The sequence below is a fragment of the Cynocephalus volans genome, chromosome 14 (genome assembly GCF_027409185.1).
Source record: "Cynocephalus volans isolate mCynVol1 chromosome 14, mCynVol1.pri, whole genome shotgun sequence".
In the NCBI taxonomy this organism is placed as follows: domain Eukaryota; kingdom Metazoa; phylum Chordata; class Mammalia; order Dermoptera; family Cynocephalidae; genus Cynocephalus; species Cynocephalus volans.
In genome coordinates this window covers 70,367,900-70,391,541 of record NC_084473.1, presented here as the reverse complement: position 1 = coordinate 70,391,541, position 23,642 = coordinate 70,367,900, and the positions used below count along the sequence as shown (strand labels likewise).

At 43.5% G+C, this 23,642-nt stretch overlaps 1 protein-coding gene across 1 annotated transcript; it reads right to left on the bottom strand.

Annotated features, from left to right (window-relative positions):
- Nucleotides 1-14,757: 14,757 nt before the first annotated feature.
- LOC134362952 (uncharacterized protein C2orf78-like) lies at nt 14,758-21,069 on the bottom strand (the record flags this gene model as incomplete). Its single annotated transcript, XM_063078404.1, has 3 exons — nt 20,973-21,069; nt 17,332-18,096; nt 14,758-16,490 (listed from the first exon to the last, which is right to left on the bottom strand). Coding segments are annotated over exons 1-3 (2,595 nt in total), but the record flags the coding sequence as incomplete, so codon positions are not given.
- Nucleotides 21,070-23,642: the final 2,573 nt, after the last annotated feature.

Below are 23,642 nucleotides of genomic sequence, written 5' to 3'. Positions count from 1 at the left end.
TAGCCCAGTGTTTGAAAAGGTCATTTTTAACACACCGCTTAAGAATAAGTTTATCCTCTAATTCCCTGCTTTGCAAACACCCTATAGAACCACTTGGTTAAAAATGCAGACTTCTGGGCCCCACTCCAGATCTTGAGAAAAAGACCAAGTGCAATCCAACACCTTTGATGGTGCTCACACCGTACTGGGCCAGGAATATGAGCGCTGATGCCAGATTTGCTGGTTTGAATCTCGGCTTGACCGCTTTAGAGCTGGGTGGCCTCAGGCAAGCTACTTAAACGTTTGGCCTTTGTTTCCTCATGCACAAAATAGGGCTGTTGATAGTACCTAACTCATAGGATTGTGAGGATTGACTGATTCATATACTGTAATACGTATACTATTGAAGGGTATGTCAACAAGTTCACGGAAAGATTTGTATTATCTTTCAGTTCTATCTTTCCCTGAACTTGTTGAAGTACACTTGCACATAATATATTTTGTTTATATCATATATTATATACATAATATGTATTGTACGTATATAATATACATCCATCCTGTTGGTCTGTTTCTCTAGAGATCCCTAATACATGTAGTTCAGGCAAAATCCCTTAGCACAGCGGTATTTGCAAATGCTCAGTAAGGGTTATGAGGTTGTTTTATCATCATCGTCACCAGCATCATTGTGACTGAGTTATCAAATTTCAGATCTGACCTACCTCCTAACCCTGCCATGTTATGATTTGTAGCACTGGCACAGGAATCTAAATACCTGCAAATGGAGTTCTGTATTAGTTTCCTAGGGCTGCTATAACAAAGTGCCACAAACTGGATAGCTTCAAACAACAGAAATGTGTTGTCTCACAGTTCTGGGGGCCAGAAGTCCAAACAGAGGTAGTAGGCAGTGCTGTGCTCACTGTGCAGATGCTGGGGATAGGACATATCTGCATCTTTCCTAGCTTCTGGGAGCCTTAGGCATTCATCCCTTCCTCCATAATCACAGGGCAGTCTTCCTCCTGTCTGTCTTCACATTGTCTCCCCTCTGTGCTTGTCTGTTTCTGTGTACACATTTCCCCTTTGTAGAGGGACACCAGTCATATGGGATTAGAGGCCAGCCTAGTGACCTCATTTTAACTTGATTACCCCATCATGGCTCTACTTCCAAATAGGTCACATCCCGAGGTACCGAGTGTTCGGACTACAACATATCTTTTTCAGGGGGACACAGATCTGTGCATTACATGACCCAATGACAGCAGGCAGAGAAGACATAAGCCCGAGGAAAGGATGGGAGCCAGCAGCAATGCACAGAAGAACCACATTAGGCGTCACACTGTGGATTGTACGTACTGGGAGCTAGGGCTTTGGAGGAGAGTGAAGGCAGCTAGATATGAGCTTCTCTGTATGTCTTTGTTTCCAGCCAAGTAAGGCAACTGCAATTCTGGAGCACACAAAAGGAAGCACTCTCAAACATGCTGCAAAACACCCAGTTCCTGAGCCCGAGGACATCAGGCTATGCTGTACGGGCTCTAAAAAAAAGAAGAAAAGTGGGATGAGAGGCGACTTTGTATTTATTTTTCTCCATTCTCGAGGGCACAAGATTTTGCTGCCAGGATTCTTGGAGAGTTTGCCAGAATGCCTTAACCAATTGTTCAGCCATTGTTCCTTGGGAACCTCAGTTCCAGAGGAGGCATTTTCACAACCCATTCAGACCCCTTGAGCATCCAAATCTTCCTAGAGGGACGTCTCTTGGTTCAGTTTCATCAGGCTTGAATGTCCCTGCTGGAGCCTTATGGAAGCATCACTTAGACACCACTTACTCAGAGTTTCGTGGAGGACCAAAGAAAACCATCCAGACACAGTCTGAAGCAAAAGCCACATCTGCCAGGCCCTAAAGCAAGGAAGATTTTGTCGCTTCATGCTGAGGATCCCCTTCTTGGCATCCATATCTGTGCTTTTAAGTGCTTTGTCAGACAGGCCCTGGGTGCTTGTCATGCTACTCGTGAGGTTATTTGGGGGGTGGGAGTGGAGGGGAAAAGGTAAGGCTGAAGGCAAAAAAAAGTGAGGTACACCGGGGAGCTGGAGATGAAGATGAGTGGATTGACATCCTGACAGATGCTAATCAATGGCCTTGATTGAGGAGTGACCAGTGGGAGAGTAAGTCCAGAAGTAAAAGTGATAGTAATAATTGCTCCTTACATTTACTGAGCACGTACTGTGTGCTCTATGTGCATTATCTTCTATAAGCCTCATAACAACTCTATGAAATAGGAACTATTATTGCCCCCATTTTAAGGATGAAAATACTGAGGCTTAAAGGGGGTAAGTGATTTACCCAAAGTTACACCATCAGTTAAGGCGTAATGCCAGGATTGAAACCCAGACAATTTGATGTGGAAGCCAGCCTCACAATCCACACTATTTTTTGTGTGTGATTATGTAATACTTGACATATACAATGTATATGTAAGTAAAACATATATGTTACAGAGCATATTAACAATATGAACACCCGTGAAGACACATGCAACTCAGCTGTCCCTAACAATATCTTCGAAGTGACCTACATGCTTCTTTCTATGCATCCCATCTCCTTTCTTCCCCCAGCAGAAACCATCATCCTGGAGTTTGTGTTTCTTATTCACTTGATTTTATAAAATAGCTTTTACCATATAGGTAAATATCCTTAAAATTATAGTTTTAATTTGGCTTTTGGGCTTTTAAGAAATGGGGTCAATCTTCTATATGCAATCTCTGTGACTTACCCTTTTTGTATTCAACGCTCTGTTTGTGAAATCCATCTACATTGTCATCAGTTAGCTGTACTTCCATCATTTCTCCTGTTGGGCTCCATCTGTATAAATAGGCCACAATTTATATATTTGTATATGCTCCTATTAAGGATCATTTTGGCTGTTTCCAGTTTTTGCTGTTACAAACAATGCTGCTATAAACATTCTTGAACTTGTCACCAGGCCTACAAGTGCAAGATTTTCTCTAGGGTATTGCAGGGCGATAGAGCGAGTGGATTCTATGAGACGGTATCAGATTGTTTTCCACAGCACTTGTGCCAGTTCACCCCCTTCAGCCATGTGTTGCAGTCCTTGTTTTTCCACATCTTGCCCAGCAGTAGGTATTGTCAGGCTTCTTAGTGCTTGCTAAGTTAGTGGGTGTAAAATGGTACCTAATTTGGTTTCAATTTGTACTGGTACGTTATTATTATTTTTGTTATAAATCATATTCAGACAATGTTTGTTTACATTTACTTCAGTTTAACCTTCATGTTTGTCAGCTATTTCTATTTTTCATTCCTGCTTATATTTCTGACCTTTCTACTGGGATAATTTTTCTTCTTCTTGAATTATATCTTTTAGAAGTTCATTTAGTTAAATACCATTGGTTGTAAATTCTCTCATTGTTTGCTTCTCTGAAGATGTCTTTCTTTAGCCCTTGTTCTTGGAAAAAATACCTTTCCAGGGACAAAACTCTATTTTGACAATATGTTAATCAGTCTGAATATATTATTCTGTTGTCCGGGTTTCCCTTGTTGTTGCGAAGTCTATTGTCAACCAACATGTCTTTTCGTAGGTGATACTTTCTCTCTGACTATTCTTACTACTTCTCTCGGTCTTTGGTATTTTGTAGTATCATGTAAAGACATGTCTAGATGTGGAAGTTTTTGGTCTGCTTAGTATATGTGGGTCTCCCTATAGCTGTGAATTCATGGCTTTCATCGTATTTGGAAAATTATAATCCACAATCACTTCAAATATTGTCTTTCCTCCATGAGTTCATTCTGTCTTCCATACTGCTCAACTTCTCTGTCATACTTTCCATTTTCCCATGTCTCCATTCAATACTATGAATAGTTTCTCCAGCTCTTTTCCATAGTTCACTAATTCTCTTTTCAGCTGTTTCTAACCTATTGTTTAACCCATCCATTGTGTTATTAATATCTAAATATAAGTTTTCATTTCATTTCAAGTCAGAATATAGGCTTTATTTCTGATTTTCCAGGTCATTTTTTATAGTCTCTTTTATGCATATTTTTTAAGTGAATATTTTTTATCTTTGAGTTATCTTTATATTTTCTTTAAAATGTTTAGTGTCTGATAATTACAGCGTCTGAGTCTCTCCGGGGAGGTGCGGTGGGTGGGGGGAGCATTCTATATCTGTTTTTGTTTTCTGCTGACTCTCCACATGTATTAGTTTTCTATGACAGCTATAGCCAATTACCACAAAATTGGTGACTGAAGACAACACAAACTTATCCTCATATAGTTCTGGAAGCCAGAAGTCCAAAAGCACTGAGTCAAAGTCAAGGTATTGGAAGGGCTGGTCCCTCTGGAGGCTGGAGGGGACAGTCTGTTTGCTTGCCCTTTCTAGCTCCTAGAGGCTGCCCTCGATCCTTGGCTCATGGCCCCTTCCTTATATCACTTCATGCCCCAACTTCTTGTTTTCATCATCACATCTCCTACTCATTTAGTCATGTCTCCTCTTCTTCCCTCTTGTAAGGACATTTGTGACTATATCTAGGACCCATCTGGATAATCTCCCCACCTCCAGATCCTTAACTTAGTCACATCTGCAAAGTTGCTCTTGTCGTATAAGGTGACATTCACAGGACCCAGGGATTAGGACCTGGCTAATTTGGGGGTCCATTATTTGGCCCAGCACACACTCCTTGTGTCAAAGACTGCTGGTTGCCAACAAGTATCCATTCCACCCTTCTCTTCCTAGGAATGAAAATACTAATGTTTAGTCAGACTTACTGCTGACTAGTTAAAATTACCATTTTTTGGACATCTACATATGACCATTGGGATTAAAATTTTGCCAATGAGTTGTAAATTGAGGTACTGAATGCAAGTTCCAGAATATATTTATACAGAAAATAGGCTCTTCATCCCTTTCCTTCCACAGCTGATCTGGATATGGACATCTGGAAAACTAGCCACCATGTTGGATCACAAGAACAAGGGTCCTAACGTTGATCTGGGAGGATTTGTGAACTGTATGGAAATAAGTCCCTGAAAACTTTGTGATGAACTTGCCCTGGATACCTGGATACTTCCTGACTCCTTTTACATGAAAACAAATGAAACCGTGTACATCTAAGCCACCATTATTTGTTTTTTTCTGCCATGTGAATGTAAACACAGACCTAACTGATATAATCATTGTCATGTTTCCTTGTGTGTCTGGTGATTTTTTATTGTGATCTTTCATTTGGTTTTACATAATCTATGGGAATCCTGAATCTTTGAATTAATGACACCTTTCTCCAAAAGGGATTTTCATTGACTTATTCCTGGAGTGACGTGTACTACCAACAAAGGATAGCTTTAGGTTCCTTAATGAGGTCAAAGGCCCTGGTGGCAGGCTCAGAGCTTAAGTTCCTATTTCTGCACTTATGGCTGACATTGGCATTTATTCTTCAAGCTTTGTGGTTGCTTACCTCTCTCGATTCTAGCATTACTTCACTGTGCATGTTCGCGTGCTGTTGTTTTATTGTCATTTAAAATTCCTTTTGTTTCTTGTGGGGCGCAATGTATTGAAAAACATGTTATAATATGAATTTAATGCCATTGTAGTGGAGTATTACTTCAGAGTACTATCTTGTTCACCATTCAACCAGATACCATTTTTTTTTTTTTCCCTCCTTAGAGATGACCGGTAAGGGGATCTTAACCCTTGGCTTGGTGTTGTCAGCACCACACTTTCCCAACTGATCTAACCAGCCAACCCTATGTAGGGATCCGAACCCATGGCCTTGGTGTTATCAGCACCACACTGTCCCAAGTGAGCCATGGGCCGGCCCCAAAGCAGAACCCTTCTAAAAACCAGATTGGAACCACTTTCTCTGACCATAGCCTTCATTTATTAATTTGTACCGGGGGTTTATGTCATGGTCATTAACTATGATGCTCTCTTTTAAAGAGTTTCTGGGAGCTCTTTCAGATCACACAGGCTCATTTCTCTCTCTCCAAAGATTCTGATGCATTGCCAGGGATGTGTCATAAAATTGTATTAATGGTATAATATTATACTTATCACTCTGCAAATTCCTTTTTTGTTCAATAATGTAGCATACTGCATCTCAGGACTTATAGTCACCTCATTCTTTATTCATACCTGAATAGTATTCCGTGGTTATATATCACAGTTTATTGAACAATTTGGCTATGCTAATCATTTAGGTTGTTTCCAATTTTTGGATATTATAAACACTGCTGTGCTGTAATAAACATACATATGTGCATGTGTGTACACGTGTGAGTCAATCTATAGAAAGGATCTCTAAAAATAAATTCATTGGTTTCAAGGGTGTGAATATTTAACACTTTGATGGATGTTGCCAACTTGTCTCCCCCAAAAGCCATGCTAATGTAATGTATTTGGGATCGAGACTACTAATGCTGACTTAATATCCATTTTCCTTAGTAAGATAATCCCTATATTGTCTGAGAGTGGTGCCCATGCCTAGCCAAAGACAACATTTCATAGCCTCACTTTGAGCTAAGTGTGGCCACGGGACTCTCTGCTGGCAACTGCAGTGTGAGTGCAGGCATTATTGGGGCATCCTGGGGTACTGCTTATTGGGAGATATGCCATTTTCTGCCCTTCTACCATTATTCCTTCTTCAAACCTGCATAGTGGTTTGATGGCTGGTGTTCCAGCGGCCACCTTAGACGATGAAGTGATCTTGAGGGCAGAAACCATGCCCTAGTGATGTGGAGAAGAAAGAATGAGGAGGCTGAATCAGGGAGAGCCACTATACAACTTTAGACCACATACCTCTTGACTTTCATACCATGAGAGTAGAAACCCATTAATTTCTAGATCCCTGTCACATGCAGCTGCATGCAATTCCTCAATGACACAGTGCTCCTTTAAACCATTTCACCAATAAACCAGTCTTGCTGCGTGCTTGCTGTGAGCCCCATCATGTGCTATGGACTGTCACCACCGTGCCCTTGCCCATTCCCGAGTCAGCCGTCCTTCTTGGATGGTCAGTGCAACGAGGAATGTGGCCTTGTACACTAACTCCCCACCCCCTCTTTCCCAAATGGTGTCCGCAGTCCACAGGACTAATAGAACAAATGTTAAACTTTCACCTTTGGCTCAGATCACTTAAGGAAACCAGTCTGTACAAATACACATATGCACGGGAGTGCACACACACGCACACACACACTCTCACAGTCCAGTGCATACAGAAAGCCAAATGGCTTCTCACAGCATCCACATAGCTTCTTGTACTTAAAGCAGTTTTTACATCAGTCTCAAGAATTTTCCAGAATAACCCTTCAGCCCACTTTAAGAGAAGGCCTATCTGATGAGAAACATAACAGTTCTATGGAATAAAAAATTATCGAATTAGTAATCCAAAACTCCTATCAAATCAATGTACTTCGTATTGGTTTGACTATATACACTTTTTCAATTCGACCATTGGATTACAGGATGAATACCAGGAGCATAATTGAGAGGTTATTGTTCTAAGTTATGATTTGTTTAGCCTAACGATCCATATGTGCAGTTGAATAAATGTGATGACTATAGGCTTCCAACGATGAAGGGCCATTATTGGCAGTTGAGTCTGCTCCTGTCCCTGGTGAGGTACCAGGCAAGAGTGATTCTCCTCATGTTCCCCTCGCAGGATCCTTCGGGCCAGCCCATTGTAATGGCCCCTCACCTACTTTCCCAGGGCCCTCTCCTACTCCACGCAGGAACACCCACACTACTGGTGACAGGTGTTGCAGACAGTGCCTGACAGGTAAGTTCTGATTCCCAAACCAAATCCTACTTTTTTCTGGTAAATAAAGACAGCAAACAAAATTCCTTCTTAATCTCTATAATGTCCTGTAGAACTTGTCAAAAGGGAACCAAGTTGGCAAAATTTGCCGAAGTCAATCAAACCCAGGGGATCTCTGTATGAGGAATGCATCATCAATACCTGAGTCACTTAGCCTGCTGTAGAAGAAACACCAGATATGGAACCGGAACTGCAGGGATCCTGGACCTTCTACATTCTAGCTCCGTTCCTTCAGGCAATTCACTTACCTGCTCTGAGCCTTGGTTTTCCCATCAGTAGAATGGGGATAATAAACTTTGCTTTCCAAAGCTGTAATGAATACAAAAGGGTATGGTAATTCCTCTGGTGCACAGCAGATTATCAGTTAGCTGACTCTGAATTTATTGAGTATAGTAGTATGACAAGCTCTGTGCCTGAAAGAAGAGGCCAGAGCCTCCACCTCTCCCTCCATCACAACATTTCATTATTGCTTTTCCTCCTTAACTTCGTTGGGAGCCCCTGCTTTTCAGGCCATGATCAGAGGGCAGCATTCTTTCTTCCCCTCTAATGTGCTGTAGAACATTTATCTCTCTTAGCTTGCAAGTCTTCCGTATTTGATGGCAAAGATAGTGTCACCTGCTTTGGAGTACATGACGAACCACTAGAGGGCAGACAACTTGGCTTCTCTCCTTATCTAATGCCCCCAAAGCGTGGGCAGGCAAGGTCCAGATTGGCCCCATTTCCTCCCCCCTCACCTCCCCCACACTTGTGGGCCTCCCCTCGTAGGCTCCCCAGAGGTCGGAGGACAACTCAGCGCATTGGGTGAAACCAACTCATCCTGGTTTCAATGGCATTTTTCTCTGGTCTTTGCACTGAAAGACCAGCATCACCCCAGGACAAGTAGTCACTCTGGGTGAGGGTCACCATCAGAACATGCATCTGAATGGCTTCTCTTGGAGGCTTTGCCTGCTGTGTGCTGAGCACTCCTCACGGCTACTGCTGGGGGGGTATGACTCATTGGGCTTCTATTCTCTTCCACCTTGACTTCAGAAATCGCCCCTCCCTGGAGACCAGCACCAGGGTCACCTGACTCAGGCCACACTAGGGCTTGTGCTTTACAGACCAGCCTAAGGGACCAGCCCTGTTCAGACCGGCCTCTCCCAATGCAGGTTGGACTAATTAACATGTCCCATTTTTTTCTTCACTTTACCAGGTTGCCCATAACAGAACCGTGAGGACAGGGAGGCCCCAGGGCCCACAACTGGAGCCTGTTCTCCCCTGCTGTTTAATGATGAGAGTCTCTGTCGGCTGAGGCCCACAGTTTTTACCGTGTTGACTCTTTTGCAAGTTGTTTATTTCTTGGCAATGTATGCCCTAATATCCACCATCGAATAATTGCCTCGCAGCACCTCGTGGGTGCATAGTCCCCTGCCGTTAAGGACTGTGGTTACTGTTCACACTCATGCTGGGAACTTTCTTTCCCATGTACTTCCTTTAATTCTTCTCTCTTATCAGGCTGGTCTCCTCTTAACCATGGACCTTTAGATTTGAGGGAGGCTGTATCTGCCTTTGAGGGGCTTATGCATACCATACCCCTTAGACTGGCAGATTCTCTACTGCCCATCTCACAGGTTACAGGGACAGGCCTGCAGAGGCTGACGACGTGTCCAAGGCCCTCGAGCTCATGAGGGGCAGGACTGGGACGGAGCCCTCTGAAGGCCCCTGCTGTGCTGCCTGCTCAGCTAGAGTTGGCTGTGGGAACCACCCCACTGCTCCCGTGTTGTCTGGAATTTGCAGGCAGAGGATTGGGCCTGAGTAATGGGAGCACTCATTCTCCCTGACCTTTACGATCAGCTCAGGGATGGACCTATGGCCCAGCCAGCCCAAGGGGCCTCTGTCCTGAGACTTTTTCTGTAGCTGTTGGGGGAAAAAGTGCTCTCAGGCCATTAGGGTTGCTCAGCTGGGATGATATATGCCTGGTCCCTTTTGTCCCCATGTGGGAGAGCCTGCCTTAGAACGCAGTTGACCCAGAGGAAAGAGGGCCAGGACTCTGAGAGACGCTGCCCTGGCGGCATAGTTTGAGCTTTGTGCCTTTGGCTCAGCCAGGCCAGTACGAATTTATCCCTGTGCCTCATCACACACCTCCCGTTTTTGTATTACCGAGTGGAATCGGGGCCACGTGTCTTGAACCCGGGAAGGCGTTACTAACACAGCCACAGCCTCTGCCTCTGTGCTCAGTGTGCTTTCTGTTCTGCTGGGCCTTCTTTCTCCCCGGCATGCTACACATTCTCCCATCACCACCATCTTCACTCCAGGCGATCTCCCCTGCCTGTCCACACATCCCTCAAGACCATGGCAAGCTCTTGTGTCAAGCCTTCCTTAGTTCCAGCCTCCTGCACTGCTCTGCCCTCTTCTCGATTCCTACGCAGGGTGGAATCGCACAATTTAACAGTGAATGCCAATGTTGTTGGCTCTTGTTTTCATATGTTGATCTTGTCTCTTTCACTATATTTTAAGTACTTAAAGATCTGAGACTGTGTCTCACATTTCCACAAATCCTGAAGCAGTGTGGGGAAATAATCACTAAATTTGTGTTGAGCACAGAGAGTGTGCCAAACACAGTTCTAAGCCCCGTACATGTATTTGCTCATTAAATGTTCACAACTACCAGATCCGCACTGCTCTACCTTTCCCAGACCCCTCCTTCAGCTCCTCTGACTTCTGAGCCAGGTATGCATGTTTAGCTCTGTGATGAAGGATCCTGACTTCTGCAGGACACGCAAGCCACCAAGGCCAGAGGCACAGTTTCAGTCTGTCCTTTTGGTCTTCAGCTGGTGGGTTCCAGCGTGTTCTTGCTCTCCCCACTTTACACCCACCGCCCCTCCCCAACTGCCCCACTGACTACAAGCTCCAGCCTCAGACCTCAGAACGAGAGCCTTACAGAGACTACTTCACCAGCTCCCACAGCTGGGCAAGATCAAATCCCTGTGACAAATCCCCGGTCCTTTGCTTCTCTCCTGGTTCTGCGTCTCTGACTGAACCCTGACTGATACGTTACCCCAAATTCTCCTAATAGCTTACTTTTTAGTATAGTTATTCAGTGCCTATTTCTGTTGCTTGCAATCAAAAATATCCCAAACTGCACACAAGTTGCATCACGGGTACCAAAATATTTCGAAATTATGGGGGCCGTCCCGTGGCTCACTTGGGAGAGTGTGGTGCTGATAACACCAAGGCCAAGGTCTCGGATCCCTACATAGGGATGGCCGGTTAGCTCACTTCAGAGAGCAGGGTGCTGACAACACCAGGTCAAGGCCTAAGATCCCCTTACCGGTCATCCCTTAGAAAAAAAATATGAAAAACAAGATTGAGCAGAATTTCAGAAAGATGCAGGCAACAGTGTAGTTTTTGAGTCTCCCCAAATTCTCTCATGGAAATAGACCAAATAACCTCAAAAACCTATGAGTAACATGTACACACAAAACTAGAGGACAAAGTTTTCCCTATGATCCCCAGAACAAGAGGGTGGGAAAAACCACCACCGATAGGCACCAGACGTACCTGCTATCAGCATCTGCGAAAGAGGGGGTGGCAGACAGGAGGCCTCCAAACTGCCAGCAGATGTTACTGGAAAGCACGTGGACCAATTCGAGCACAGCAGGCTGAAAGTGCAGGGCTTTTTGCCCAGACCTGACGTGAGTAAGTGTAAAGCGGCCCTTGATAGAATCTGAAGGGCTGATGCAGTCTAGCCCTTCTACTGCAGCCAGGCCCCTTTTCAGGATGTGGCCCGACACAGAGGAGAAACTGCTGAGAGGAACAACAGACACAAAGGATAAATGTTGAGGAGGGGGACAGAGTCCAGACATTTCAGAATGCAAGCCACCATGTTTTAGAGTACTATTTAAGTAAGAAAGAGAAGTTAGGAAGTTAGAAAACTTATCCACAACCACACTTCCTTTTCAAAGTGCAGAAAACCTAACTTCGCCTAAAAATGAATAACGGAAAAGGATTGAGATCAAGTTCCATACAAAGGTATTCAAGAAAAAAGAGAATAAGGGCCAGAATAGCATTCTCTCATACAATGCAAGTCAGAAAAGACAGGCCCCCAAAACAGGTCACAACGGTAACCCGCTCTTTGAAACTAGGTAAGAGACATTAGGAAAAGCGTCCAAAAGATGAAAGAACATGGAGGGGATAGGGGGAAATATTATTTAGTGGGTGCAGAGTTTCTCTTCCGGATCATGAAAATGTTCTGGAGATGGACAGCGGTAATGGTGGAACAAAATTATAAATCGACTTGTCACTGAATTGTACATTTAAAAATAGTTAAAATGGTAAATTTTACATTATGTGTATTGTATCACAATAAAGAATATGAAGGAATGACATAAATCAGAATTGAAAGACCTGAGAGAACTCAGAACAGAATTAAAAATAAAAATAAATTTAGAAATAAAGACCAAACTAAAAGAAACACAAGAGTAAATAAAAATTTATATATATATTTGAAAATGGAAAAGAAGATAGAAATGATTCTAGAGAAATGGCAAATATAAAAGGCAAATAAAGCCAGGACAGTTCTGAAAAGGGTAGTGCAAATAAACATAGAAATTTAGGATAACACAAAAATGACACTTCACATCAGTGGGACACATTATTCAATACATTGGGATACATACATCATGTTGGGGTACAAATAAATAAGTTCTCTGGAAGGATCGAAAAAGTAGCAAAAGTAGATGTCTCTCAGGGAGGAGGGAACTGGGTGGTTGAGAAATGGGGAAAATGGTGAATTTCCACTGAATACCCTTGTGCATCTTTCTAATGTTCTCTCATGTCAATCTATTACCTCCCAAGTCTGAATGCCTGGGTTAAAGTTGCTCCCCCAATTGCTAGCACATGATTTTGGGCAAATCCTTGACACTATCGCTTTATCTGTGACATGCGGTGAGTACCTTAGCCAGGTGCTGCCTGGCAAAGAATAAACTCTCTCTACATGTAAATGACTAAAGAAACAACCCAGTGTCCAGCAGCTCTTGAATAGATGAACTGAGGTGGTATGTCCAGACAATAGAACATTCTGCAGTCGTGAAAAGGAATGACACACTGACAGTCTACAACATGGATGAACCTTGCAAACATTATGCTGAGTGAAAGAAACCAGATACCAAAGGTCACACTGTGTGATTCCATTTACAGCATGTATATGAAATGTCCCCAAAAGGCAAATCGGTAGAAATCACTGCTTGCCTGGAGCAGGGGAAGGAGGGAGGGGGTGGAGAGGTCTCCTTTTCGGATGATGAAAATGGTATGGCTTAGACAGTGGTGATGGGTGCACACCCTTGTGAACGTACTAAGTGCCACCGAACTGTGCGCTTTTTTTTTCTTTTTTTTTTTTTTGTCTTTTTGTGACCGGTAAGGGGATCGCAACCCTTGGCGTGGTGTCGCCCGAACTGTGCGCTTTTAAAAGGTCGATTTTGCGTTGCGCGAATTGTACCTCAAAGACCAGTTTTACAGCTGTAAAGTACTAACTCTCCCGTGGTGACGATCGGCTGCCGCATTTCTCCCTTGCCCCCCTCCCTGCCTTTCCTGCGCTCCCCCCGCCGTCTCCCACCCGGTCTCCCTCCCGCGCGCGCCACCAGGACGCCCGACGAGCGCTCTGGACCGTTGGGCGCCCGCGTCCCGGCTCTCGGACGGCCGCCAAGTGCGCACGCGCACCCCCGCTCTCACCTAGAAATGGACGCTCGGGGACGAGTTTTCTCGAGCGCTTCGGTTGATGGTGAAGGTCCGGGAACGCAGCACGCGCTCGGGTCTTTGGAGAACTTGGTGGGCTTTTCACCTTAATATTCAGGCCCCTCTAGAAGCTGATCTCGTCCCCCCGAAACCTCCAGATGCTGTGCTCTGAAAGCCAGGTTGACCGCCTGTGGGCGCTTGCAAACACTGAGGACTTGGGGGGCTCGTAGGCTTCCAATGGAGGCCTGGCTCCTTTGCGTGCGATGCGACCCCAGCCCCAGCTGAACCTACTACCAAAGTGGCACGGTGATAAATGATACTGGCCTTGCACGTTGCAAAGGTTAACTGAAGTAATGCATCTTGCCAGCCCGGTTCATAGGCCTTGAGTGCGTAGAGATTTATATTCCAGGCCCTGTTTTGGGTGAGCCTCATGCTGCTGCGGGTCACGTTGCTAGGCCCCGGGTTATCCCCTGCCCCAGGATAACTTTGAGCTCTTGCCACTCCCCTGGTAGATTCCCCTATGTTTAGTATTCACCTTTCCCAGCTCTACTCACACATGCAGAAGGTAACCCAAACCTGTTGGAGATATGTCCTGCCCGTGTTTTCTAAAACGCTATCTGGTAGGTCATGAGACATAAAGCCATCCTGTGTCAGAGATTTTTTACATTTCTTCGGGTCAGCCCAGACTGATCTCCAGCCATCTTCAACTTTATCCAAATTTTATTCTTTTAACCTAAGCTCAGACTCTGCGTCTTACTTTTGCCATTTCCCCTAATTCTGATTCCTTTTATGAGCCATAAAACCTCCCCCCTTATGGCCTTCCTAGTCCTGAACCGGGCTGCTTCCTCTTTCCTCAGTTCTTATCCCTTTATTCCCTGTTCTTCCACCCAAGTTTCATTTCCTTCTCTCTAATGCAGCCTTTGATCCCCACCACCACCACCAAAGAAAAACCAGTTAAGAGCATTGGAAAACTCAAGAGGCTTTTTTATTATTCATCTATTAATTGTATTACATGTCTTTATTCAGTTGAATTCAGTTTTAAAATATATCAGAATAGAGAAATTTGTATCTATCTATCTATATGCATATTGTATCTATCTATATTCCTATCTGTCCATATTCGTATCTATCTATATCCTATCTATCTATCTACATCTATGTTGTGTCTATCTATATATATGTGGAAAACCAGCTGGTACCCAAAGTGGCACCAACAATCTTAGAAGCTCTTATTTTGCATAGCCATAGTATCTAGCAATTTCCATCTCTTTTTCCCTCTCGATGAAATACTGCACTTTCCCCAAAGATGTATATTTGGCAGCATTCTCACGCTCTTGCTGAGCCTGCTTCTTCATGGCCTCACGCTCTGGCCTCTGCTCTTTTGTAATGGGCGTTGACATTACCGGCTCAGGAACATTTGGATTCCTCCATGGAATTCGTTGGTAGCGCAAGTCTTGGAGTGGATATTGGGTTTGAGGCTTGGGTGGAGACTGGAGCTTGGTCACAGCAGTGGAAATGGGCCCCTGCTGGAGAGAAGTGCAGGATGATGTTTTGTCGGGTGCGGGCCCAGGAGCAGCCGTCTGAGGGACACTGGGCAACCTAGGGTTGGTCAAACCTGGTTGGGTTGTGTTGATTGGAATTGGCTGAGCTGGCCTGGCAGGACCTGTCAAGGCTGCATTGGCAGGAGCTGGTTGGGATGGATTGACTGAGTTAGCAGCAGCAGGCTGGGCAGAGCAAGCCATAGCAGGCCTATGTGAAGCCAGAGACTGTGGCCTCCGAGGAGCAGGTCGAGGTCGAGGCCTGTCCAGGGTCGGAAAAGGCAAAGGTATCAACCTGACCTTCCCAGGAGGTGGCAGCTCATACTGGGATGGAGATGGAGACTCCTCTTCAGCACTGCCATCTCGTTTCTGGGCTTTGACTTGAGTTTTCTCAGGACTTTTACCCTTCCATGGGGTATCCAGCTGTCGTTTGATAGCTCGGGCTGGCTGGGGTTCTCTGGTGTTGCTAGAGTTTCCTAGGGCCCGAGAGGAAGAGAGCCCAGCTTTCTTGTCATTCTTCCTCCCCAGTGCATGAAAAACCTGCACAGACTCCAGCATGTGCATGCCTAGTCTGCTTCGAGGCTTTTTAAAGACCTCTTGGCTAAGGTCAGGTTGATTTTTCTTCCTCTTGTTCCTGGGAATGGTTGGCTTCTCCTCTGCCTGGACTTTGTTCCCTGGCTGCTTACTCTCACCAGCTTTCTTGGTGTGATTTTCTCTGGTTCTTCTCTTTTTTTCCTGCCCGTGGCTCTCAGTTTTGCTCATCCTGCTGGATGCAGCTTTCTGAGGTTTGCTGTCAGGATGCTTGGCCCCATTCACAGGAGCCCCGTCACTGGCTGCAGCACTGCAAACAACCACTTCTCCCCCTAACAGGCACTCTGGGTTCTTTGGCTGGCTTTTGGCTCTGGGAGCACCACTGACAGGCTCAGAGGCTTTACGCCTATTCTTCCTGACCTGATTGGAGGGACCCTTTATGACACTCGGCTTTTCCTGCACCTGATTCATCTTGATGTCCCCGGTTTCTTTGGCTTTGATGGCTGTGAGATCTTTGGATTGGTCAAGATATTTCGAGGAATTCAAGAGCTGGGGAAGGTGGGTATCTTCCACCAGTTTAGTGGTGTCTGTAAAACCACTACTGGACTCAATCCCATTTTCAAGTGTCCCTTGGTCCTCAAGACTCAGGCTGTTCTTTCCCAGATTGGCATTTTCAGGACCAGGGTGCTCCGTTTGACCAGGAGGATCAATGCACGCCAGAATCTGGCGAATATCAGGGATTGCTAAAGGGAGTAGTGGAAGATCTTGGTTTTCTATTGGGATCTGGTCGTCATCCAGAGGCTTCGAAAGCTTGGTTTTCATCTCTTCCGAATTCTTATTCTCTGCTTGTTCCTGGCTTGAAGGTTGCAACCCCAGGGAAGTCTCCATCCCCAGGGAAGTTTCCATCACTACAAAGGAATCAAGGAAAAAGTCAGTCCTGGGTAAGTGAGATACTCCCCCTATGTACAAATACAGCAATCAGGCACCTTCCAGCAGTGGGCAAGGCATTTCCACAAGCTCTTCTTAAGGACCATGGACAGGACCGTGTGTTAAAAGATAGGCAGTGACTGGAATACTTTACTGGTGATCATTTGATGTCATTGTTTCTTGGTTTTCTTTGTATTTCATAGGGTTCTTGTAAGTTACAAAAAAGTGAACGTGATTTTTGAACTATGAAATGTTTTATACAGCCTAGCATTCTCATATAGGGTCCTTTCAATTCTCTCCAGTCTTCTGAGAGAATAAGAACACTTCATGTCATGGACGAGGAGAGAGATTGGAGCTCTTCCTCATGAAATACACAAGCAAGGACGCATTCTGAGCCGGCTTGCTTTGGGCAGGATCTCTGAACACAAGGTCTGAAATCCTGCTGTAAATTAAGGAAAATTAAACTCTCACTACCACGTAAGAATTCTGAAGTGCCTTCCAAAGAGACTAAAGTAGTAGATCAGGGAAGGTAGTTAATTACAGTGTGGTAGTGTAGGGAGACTGAGGAGCAGGACAGCAAAAAGTGAGGCATCTCTTGGTGTGTCCTTGAGGTTCTCTTGTATGTAGCATAGATGGCATTGTAGTATCCCACCTTCCCACCTATATGGAGTCTGAAAATGGAGAGCACTGAGCAATGGTGGTGGTTAAACTCTCAGGACTTAAACTCTACCTATCTGTGGATTCACCACTTCTGAGCTGCAGATTTGACCCTCCTTTGGAATGCTGACTGCATTCCTCTCCCTTCTTGCTGTTTGTACTCACCTTGAAAACCTGTTTCGGTGTTGGTTCGAGCGGACATAGAGCAGTAGGTTCCAGGCGTGGAGACTGGTGTGAGGACACTTGTAGACTGAACCTCCTCCAGCACCATCACTATATCTGGTTGAGGGGCAGAGGCCCTACTTCCCATGTACAACACAGAGCCATAGGACTGCAGGCAGAGGCCAAGCTCTCCACACAGTATATGCCCCAATGTGCCTTGATTATAGTAATACATCTGGCTTCTCTCCTGGTAGGGAAGTGACAGACTATGTCCCTGATTTGGAATCTGTGATGGTGTCCCCTGAACAAGGCTGGCAGACAGTGATGGATACAGAGGGACCACAGTATGGGCAACTGAAGTTTTATCATACTGGGCTGCCATAGACGTAGAAGAAACAGCTGTGTCTTGGTCAATGACCGTGACAGTGTAGTCTTCAAGTGAAGATGACTTTGTTTCAGTGCTTCCTGTGATATCCCACTTCAGACTACCTGGATAGGAGTCAGTTGAACTGGAGAGCTGGCTCTGGCCAGTAACTCCAGACAACATAGCTGTGTTAGAATGTTGGTAAGGGTAGGCACTACCTATGAGTGGCTGGAAAGAAGTGCCAGAGGCTGATGGCAGTAGCCATGCCGAATTGGCAGCTGGAGCAGGGGTGCTGGCAAAGTTGCAGACACTTCCAGCTGTTATAGAAGCTGCATGGCTCACCACAGGAAGAGAGAGCTGAAGAGATTTTGCAGTTCCAAGTATAGATGAATTTTGGAAATTTTCTGCAGGAAACAAAAGGATGATGAAAAAATGGTGAGACTGATAAACTTGCACTAGGTTTAAGGAACAGCATTATCTTAAGGTTGTTGCAATCAGGAAGTCTCTAATACCAATACTCACTGAGATACCAAAAGTCAAAGTTTATGATGTCTGTAAGTGCTGGAGCACTTTGATACTCTTCTGAGGAACTGCCTCTTCTCCAACTTGGGCACAAATGTGCAGAAGACCCAAGTCGTCTGGTTCATGTGTTATTCCCAAGGTTAGAAGCAAACTTCTCCCTACCCTGTCTTTCCCTTGAGCCTGTACTAGCATTGTCTCCTAACTTTTTCCTAGAATTGAAGCATTGTAGAAGTAGTAGGCCCTTAGCAAACTTCTGTTTTAACATTCTCATTTTACAGGTGAGGAAACTGAGGCTCAGAGAGGTCAGATTGTCTTATTCAAGTTCTCTCATTATGTTCGTATCATTACCAGGTTACAGACCCTGACTCCATTGCTAGTAGTCTTGCTCTGAGCAAAGGCCAGAAACTGGGAGAAATAAAACTTTAAATGCAGGCAATGTTTTGTGTGTGTGCATCAGTAAACTGTACAGCTACTACTATTGCAATCTTTGGTCTCGTTTTGCTTGGGTAGTTCACATGCCATTCCCTAGAGTTCACATGTAAGCCAGTCCAGTGGGTAAATGTAAAGGACCATTCTTTACCCTCTTCAAGCCTAGCTTCTGATCCAAAGTCAAAATGACTACCTGCCTGTTTCTCAAGACATGCCTTTGGGGAAAGAAAAGTTATTTAAACCCTCTGAGCTTTGGTTTACTCCTCTAAATAGTGATTAGAATAATAATAACAATTATAATTAATACATGAATGGAAGTAATACATATGACTTGTATGAAGGAAGATCATTAAGTTCTGGAAAGACAATAAGACAAAAGTCATGAAAAACACGTAACATCACAGTACTAAATGGAATACATAGGTACTAATGAAAATTGAGGTATAACGAATATAGCAAGAGTCAAAGCTTAGTAAGTTTACTCATAAATGAAGTTCTGTTATCATAGATGTAATATTATGAAAGCGAATATTATCTACTCTGAGTGAATACTATTAACCAAAAACAGACCACGATAGAAGGTGATTTTCAATGAACTAATACACATAGACCGAGAAACCGTATTAACAAAAAATGTGTAATAAAAAGAAAAATGCAGTAAATGTGAATGTATAGGTACCCATAATATATGCCAGCAAACATTTTAATAAAAACTGGTAAAAGCGGAGAGCAAAACAATAACCATAAAGGAATTCCATTATTGTGCTCATTCCTATTTCTCTGAATATTACCCAGCAAGTGACAGGTATTAATCCTAGTTCAAATAGATATTTCAATTAATATAGTCACATAACAAGCAGAAAATAAAGTATCATGAAGGTTTTTATATTTATCCTGAAAACATAGATTATAATGATCTTCAACATCTAAGAAAATGTGATCCCCAAAGCCTAAGAGAATCACCTCTAGAATCAGAATTCAGGAACAACCCAAAGGACTCCACGAAGTTGTTTTGATAAACGTGGAATTAGAGATGTGGTGCTTGACTTTTTCTTTTTATTCTTACGTAGGTCTTTCTTTTCATTCTTAGGTCTAAAAACGGTTAATGACTGTTAATCAGCACACACTGTGATTTAGGAAGAAAATAATTGTAAAAATGAAAAGCAGCTTTGACTTGAAAGCTACTTATCACGCAAAGGAATTTGTCCTTCCGATGCAAGGTAGGATACATCATTTTTTGAAAACACAATTTTATTTTTAATAGGAGAAAAATTCATATAGTTTAAAAATCAGAAAAAAAAACCCACTTAAAAATCTGTTTCATCCAGACCCCTAGATAACCACTTTTATTAATTTCTTGTTTATGGGAAGCATCATTTCTAAAACATTTCTTCACTGTTCATTTTTAAAACTGTCAAGTGTCATCTGAGTTCAAAGAAGCAACAGAAAAAAGCCAGGTAACCAGATATGACTTTTCTGACAAGCTGCTTTTCCTAGTGACACCCTATTGTAGCCTTAGTTTCCTTCTCAGTCCGGTCATCTAAGCACTTGCTGACTTCATTTTGCCCTGCTCTGAGGAGATTTCCCTCTATGCTCGTGCCGCTTTAATTTAGAATCTTGAGTCTCCTTCAACATTCCATCACAAACTGCCTTCTTTTTTTCTTGAGAATTCCCCCATGTGCTCCACCTCTTTCATCTATTTTGTCCTTCCTCATTTTTATATTTTCTTGTCCCTCTCAGTTCCTGTTGGCCTGTGCTTGATGAAATCACTGCCAAACTTCCTTGCCCGAAGAATATGTGGGTCCTTCTGGCCCACTACTATCCATCCCCTCTCCCTCTTTTTTTTTCACCTAGGTTACAAAGAAAATGTCACAACATGTGAATGTTACTTTTTGAACAGCACTGAATTTGAAATACTAAACTGAAAATATTCGGAGAGGGAGACAATTACAGATGAAACATCTTGGCATATGTTGCTAGTTTTCTACACCACCGAGGTTTTTTCTCTGTTTCTGTTGAAACAGTCTCAAGAAGTCTCTAATTTCATTTTCTGTACACAAGCCCTTTAAGATTTAACATTAGAAAAGAAAGGGACCAGAAAGAATAACCAATCTATTATCCTAATATAACATATGAGGAAACAGATTTTGTGAGAGAGTAAATGATTTGTCCAAAGTTACACAGCTAGTAAATGTCAGAGCCAAAACTGAAATGAGGTTTCCAGATTTCTGGTTCAATACTTTCCTCCATTATTCTAAACCGTCTTGACTGTACTACTAAATTTAGGCGGGAAAAATCTAATGAAACACTAGAAAGTTTCTGTCCTTACCTGACATGGTGAGAGAAGAGGAAACGTCAGCTGAGGATACCCAGGATGAGGAGACGATACTGGAGGATGTCTGGGTGGCAGAAGCCAAAGGGCGCATGTGTCCAGTACAGAGGTTACTGATCACTGGACACTGGCCACTGGTGATGATTCGAGTTTATTTACACACAATTCCATGGAAACCCCAAGATTCTACCAGGTGGCGGTAGGTTGGTGGGCGAATGTTGTCACGAGACAGTCAGTTTAAAGGTATGCAATAGCCAATAGGGAGGTCAAATTTCCAACAGGAAGGTGAGATTGGACGGAGAGAGTGGCAGGAGCAGCATCGAAATGTCTGAACTCTGGGGAGGTTAAATACTGCAAGGCAGACATGATAGTTCCACGTTCCCCTAGATCATCTCAGTGCTTCTTATAGATGTTCATTAATACAATAAACTAATAGTCATTTATATTTTGTATATTATTTTTAATGTAATATACAATATTATACATTTATAAGTATATATTATATATACAGTTAATTAATATCCTTGGGGAGGAAGGAAAGGGACACATAGGGTGAGCAATAGTAGTTGTTCTGAAACTATTTCAGTTATTTTGCTTAGTGAAATTACTGCAACTTTCAGGGAGCAAAGGAAGGGATTAGAGGGCTCTTTTTGTGCTTTGGTTGAAGACTAGGGTGAAGTTGGTTGAGTGTGCCTTGTAGGGAATGATGTAATCCAAGGCTCTGCTCTTAGTTTCTTCTCCTTGAATCCTACCTTCCTTGGGCTGGGCTGGGCTGGGCCGGGCCAGGTGGTGCCAGAACTTGCATCTCTCTTCTGCTCTCCTTCCTTCCCCTTCATTTTAGGCATTGTTTCTGAGATGAGCCTTGATGTTGCATTCTTATACTCGTGGATGTTACTTCCTGTAAACTTCAAGAAGCAGCGGTCTTCTCTTCAGTGCCCTGATGTTTTGAAAAATGGACTCTTCCTATTCAAAGCCAACACCAGAGTGGTTGAAGATACAGGTAATTGCAGACGTTCCCTCATCTGGTCTGTGGTCACAATTCCTTTGCCCATAATTTGCTCCCTCTGGCTCCTTGCACCATGAAGACATTCTGCCATCCTGCTCTTTTATACGTGGGAAGCATTTGGGATATTTTCTCTCGTCTCACACGAGAGAATCCAGTGTGGCAGTTACTGTAGCCTTCTCTCCCTTGTAAACAGCCACCATAGAATCTTGGGCATCTAGGATTCCTTGTATGCCATGCTTGGGTGCAATGCCAGGCAAAATGAAGAGAAGAATAGTTAGAGAAAGAAGACATCACTGGAAAATAGGGAACATGTAAGGCAAGGGCACAGGAAAAAAGAGACTGGTGTATTTTTTGGTTTCTGTAAGAAACAAGTGGACGTTCTTTGGCCTCATTTTCTACTAGTAGAACAGACAATTCAGTCTGTGTGTGTGTAGATATATTTTTTCAACGTGTATGTCTTTTTATGTAGCGAGAGTCCAGAAGCTGTCATGAATTTGTATACTGAAGAGAATAGTCATAAATGTCTTTGCTTTTTTTTTAATGTCATCTTACCTTATTTATGCCATGCATTATTATGTTTGTAGAATATAGATTGCTTTTAAATGCTTTGGTTTTTCTTCATGTTTTTTTCACCCGTAGTCCTATTTTTCAAGAACCCAGCAGTGTAAGACATATTGCACGTTCTTTTCTCTTGATTTTTTATTTTGAAACACCACAAACTAACTTGACCTGATGGATTTTTGTGGAGAAAATTAAAGAGGGGTCCCTGAAAAAGGTTCATTATTGCTTTTATACTTATATTTCCCATCTGTTCCAATAATGCTTCTACTGCTTAATATTCAATCTGAATATTTTCAGTGATTGTATGTGTGTGTCTGTGGGGGTGATGCTTATCTGAGAAGAAATTGTGAAAGGTGTGGCAGGGTAGACATATGGTTTAAGTTTCCAAGTGCTTTTCCCTTTGAGCTTAGCTTCCCCTGTCACATAGCTTACTTCCGCAATACTGACATGTAATGTGAGGCTAACAACGTATGCTAAGTGTCTGCAAGCCAACCAGTCTCTATTTCCTCTATGGTCCCATAGAAATCAAGGGAATCCATAGCTAGCACAGGTTTGGGTGGGTGACATGGATAGGGAGGAGCGTGGTTAGAACAAGAACATGTTTACATATTAAAATATTCAGTTGCAACATTCAATTCTATTTAGGCAAATGCTTCTCATAGTTTGGTCTCTCCTGGTCCCCAGCCTCTGTAACTATTTTCCCCCGCAGTTTCTAGACACTTAACTCTAGCTCCCAGTCTCAGGATCATATTAACCTCTAAAATAAATCTGAAATGTAGGAGGAAGAACCTAAAGAGCTTCAGTCTAGCACTGTGGAACTTGGTCAAGTCCTACCCTGACTAAAGCCTCAGTTTTTATAGTCAGGGTGTTGTCTTGCTCCAGAGACCCATTCCCTGCATTTCGTACCCATCAGGATAACTGAACTTCTCTCAGTGTAAATACCCAGGCCATCCACCCCTGAGGCCCTTCTTTATTCTATCCATTCTCTCTTTTTGCTTATCTTAAAGTCTGGAATCCCTCAAACGCCTACATTGTGCCTGGGCCCTGCCAGATCCTGGTAGATATGGTTAGTGTCACCTTAGCTGTTTGGTGCTCCGAAT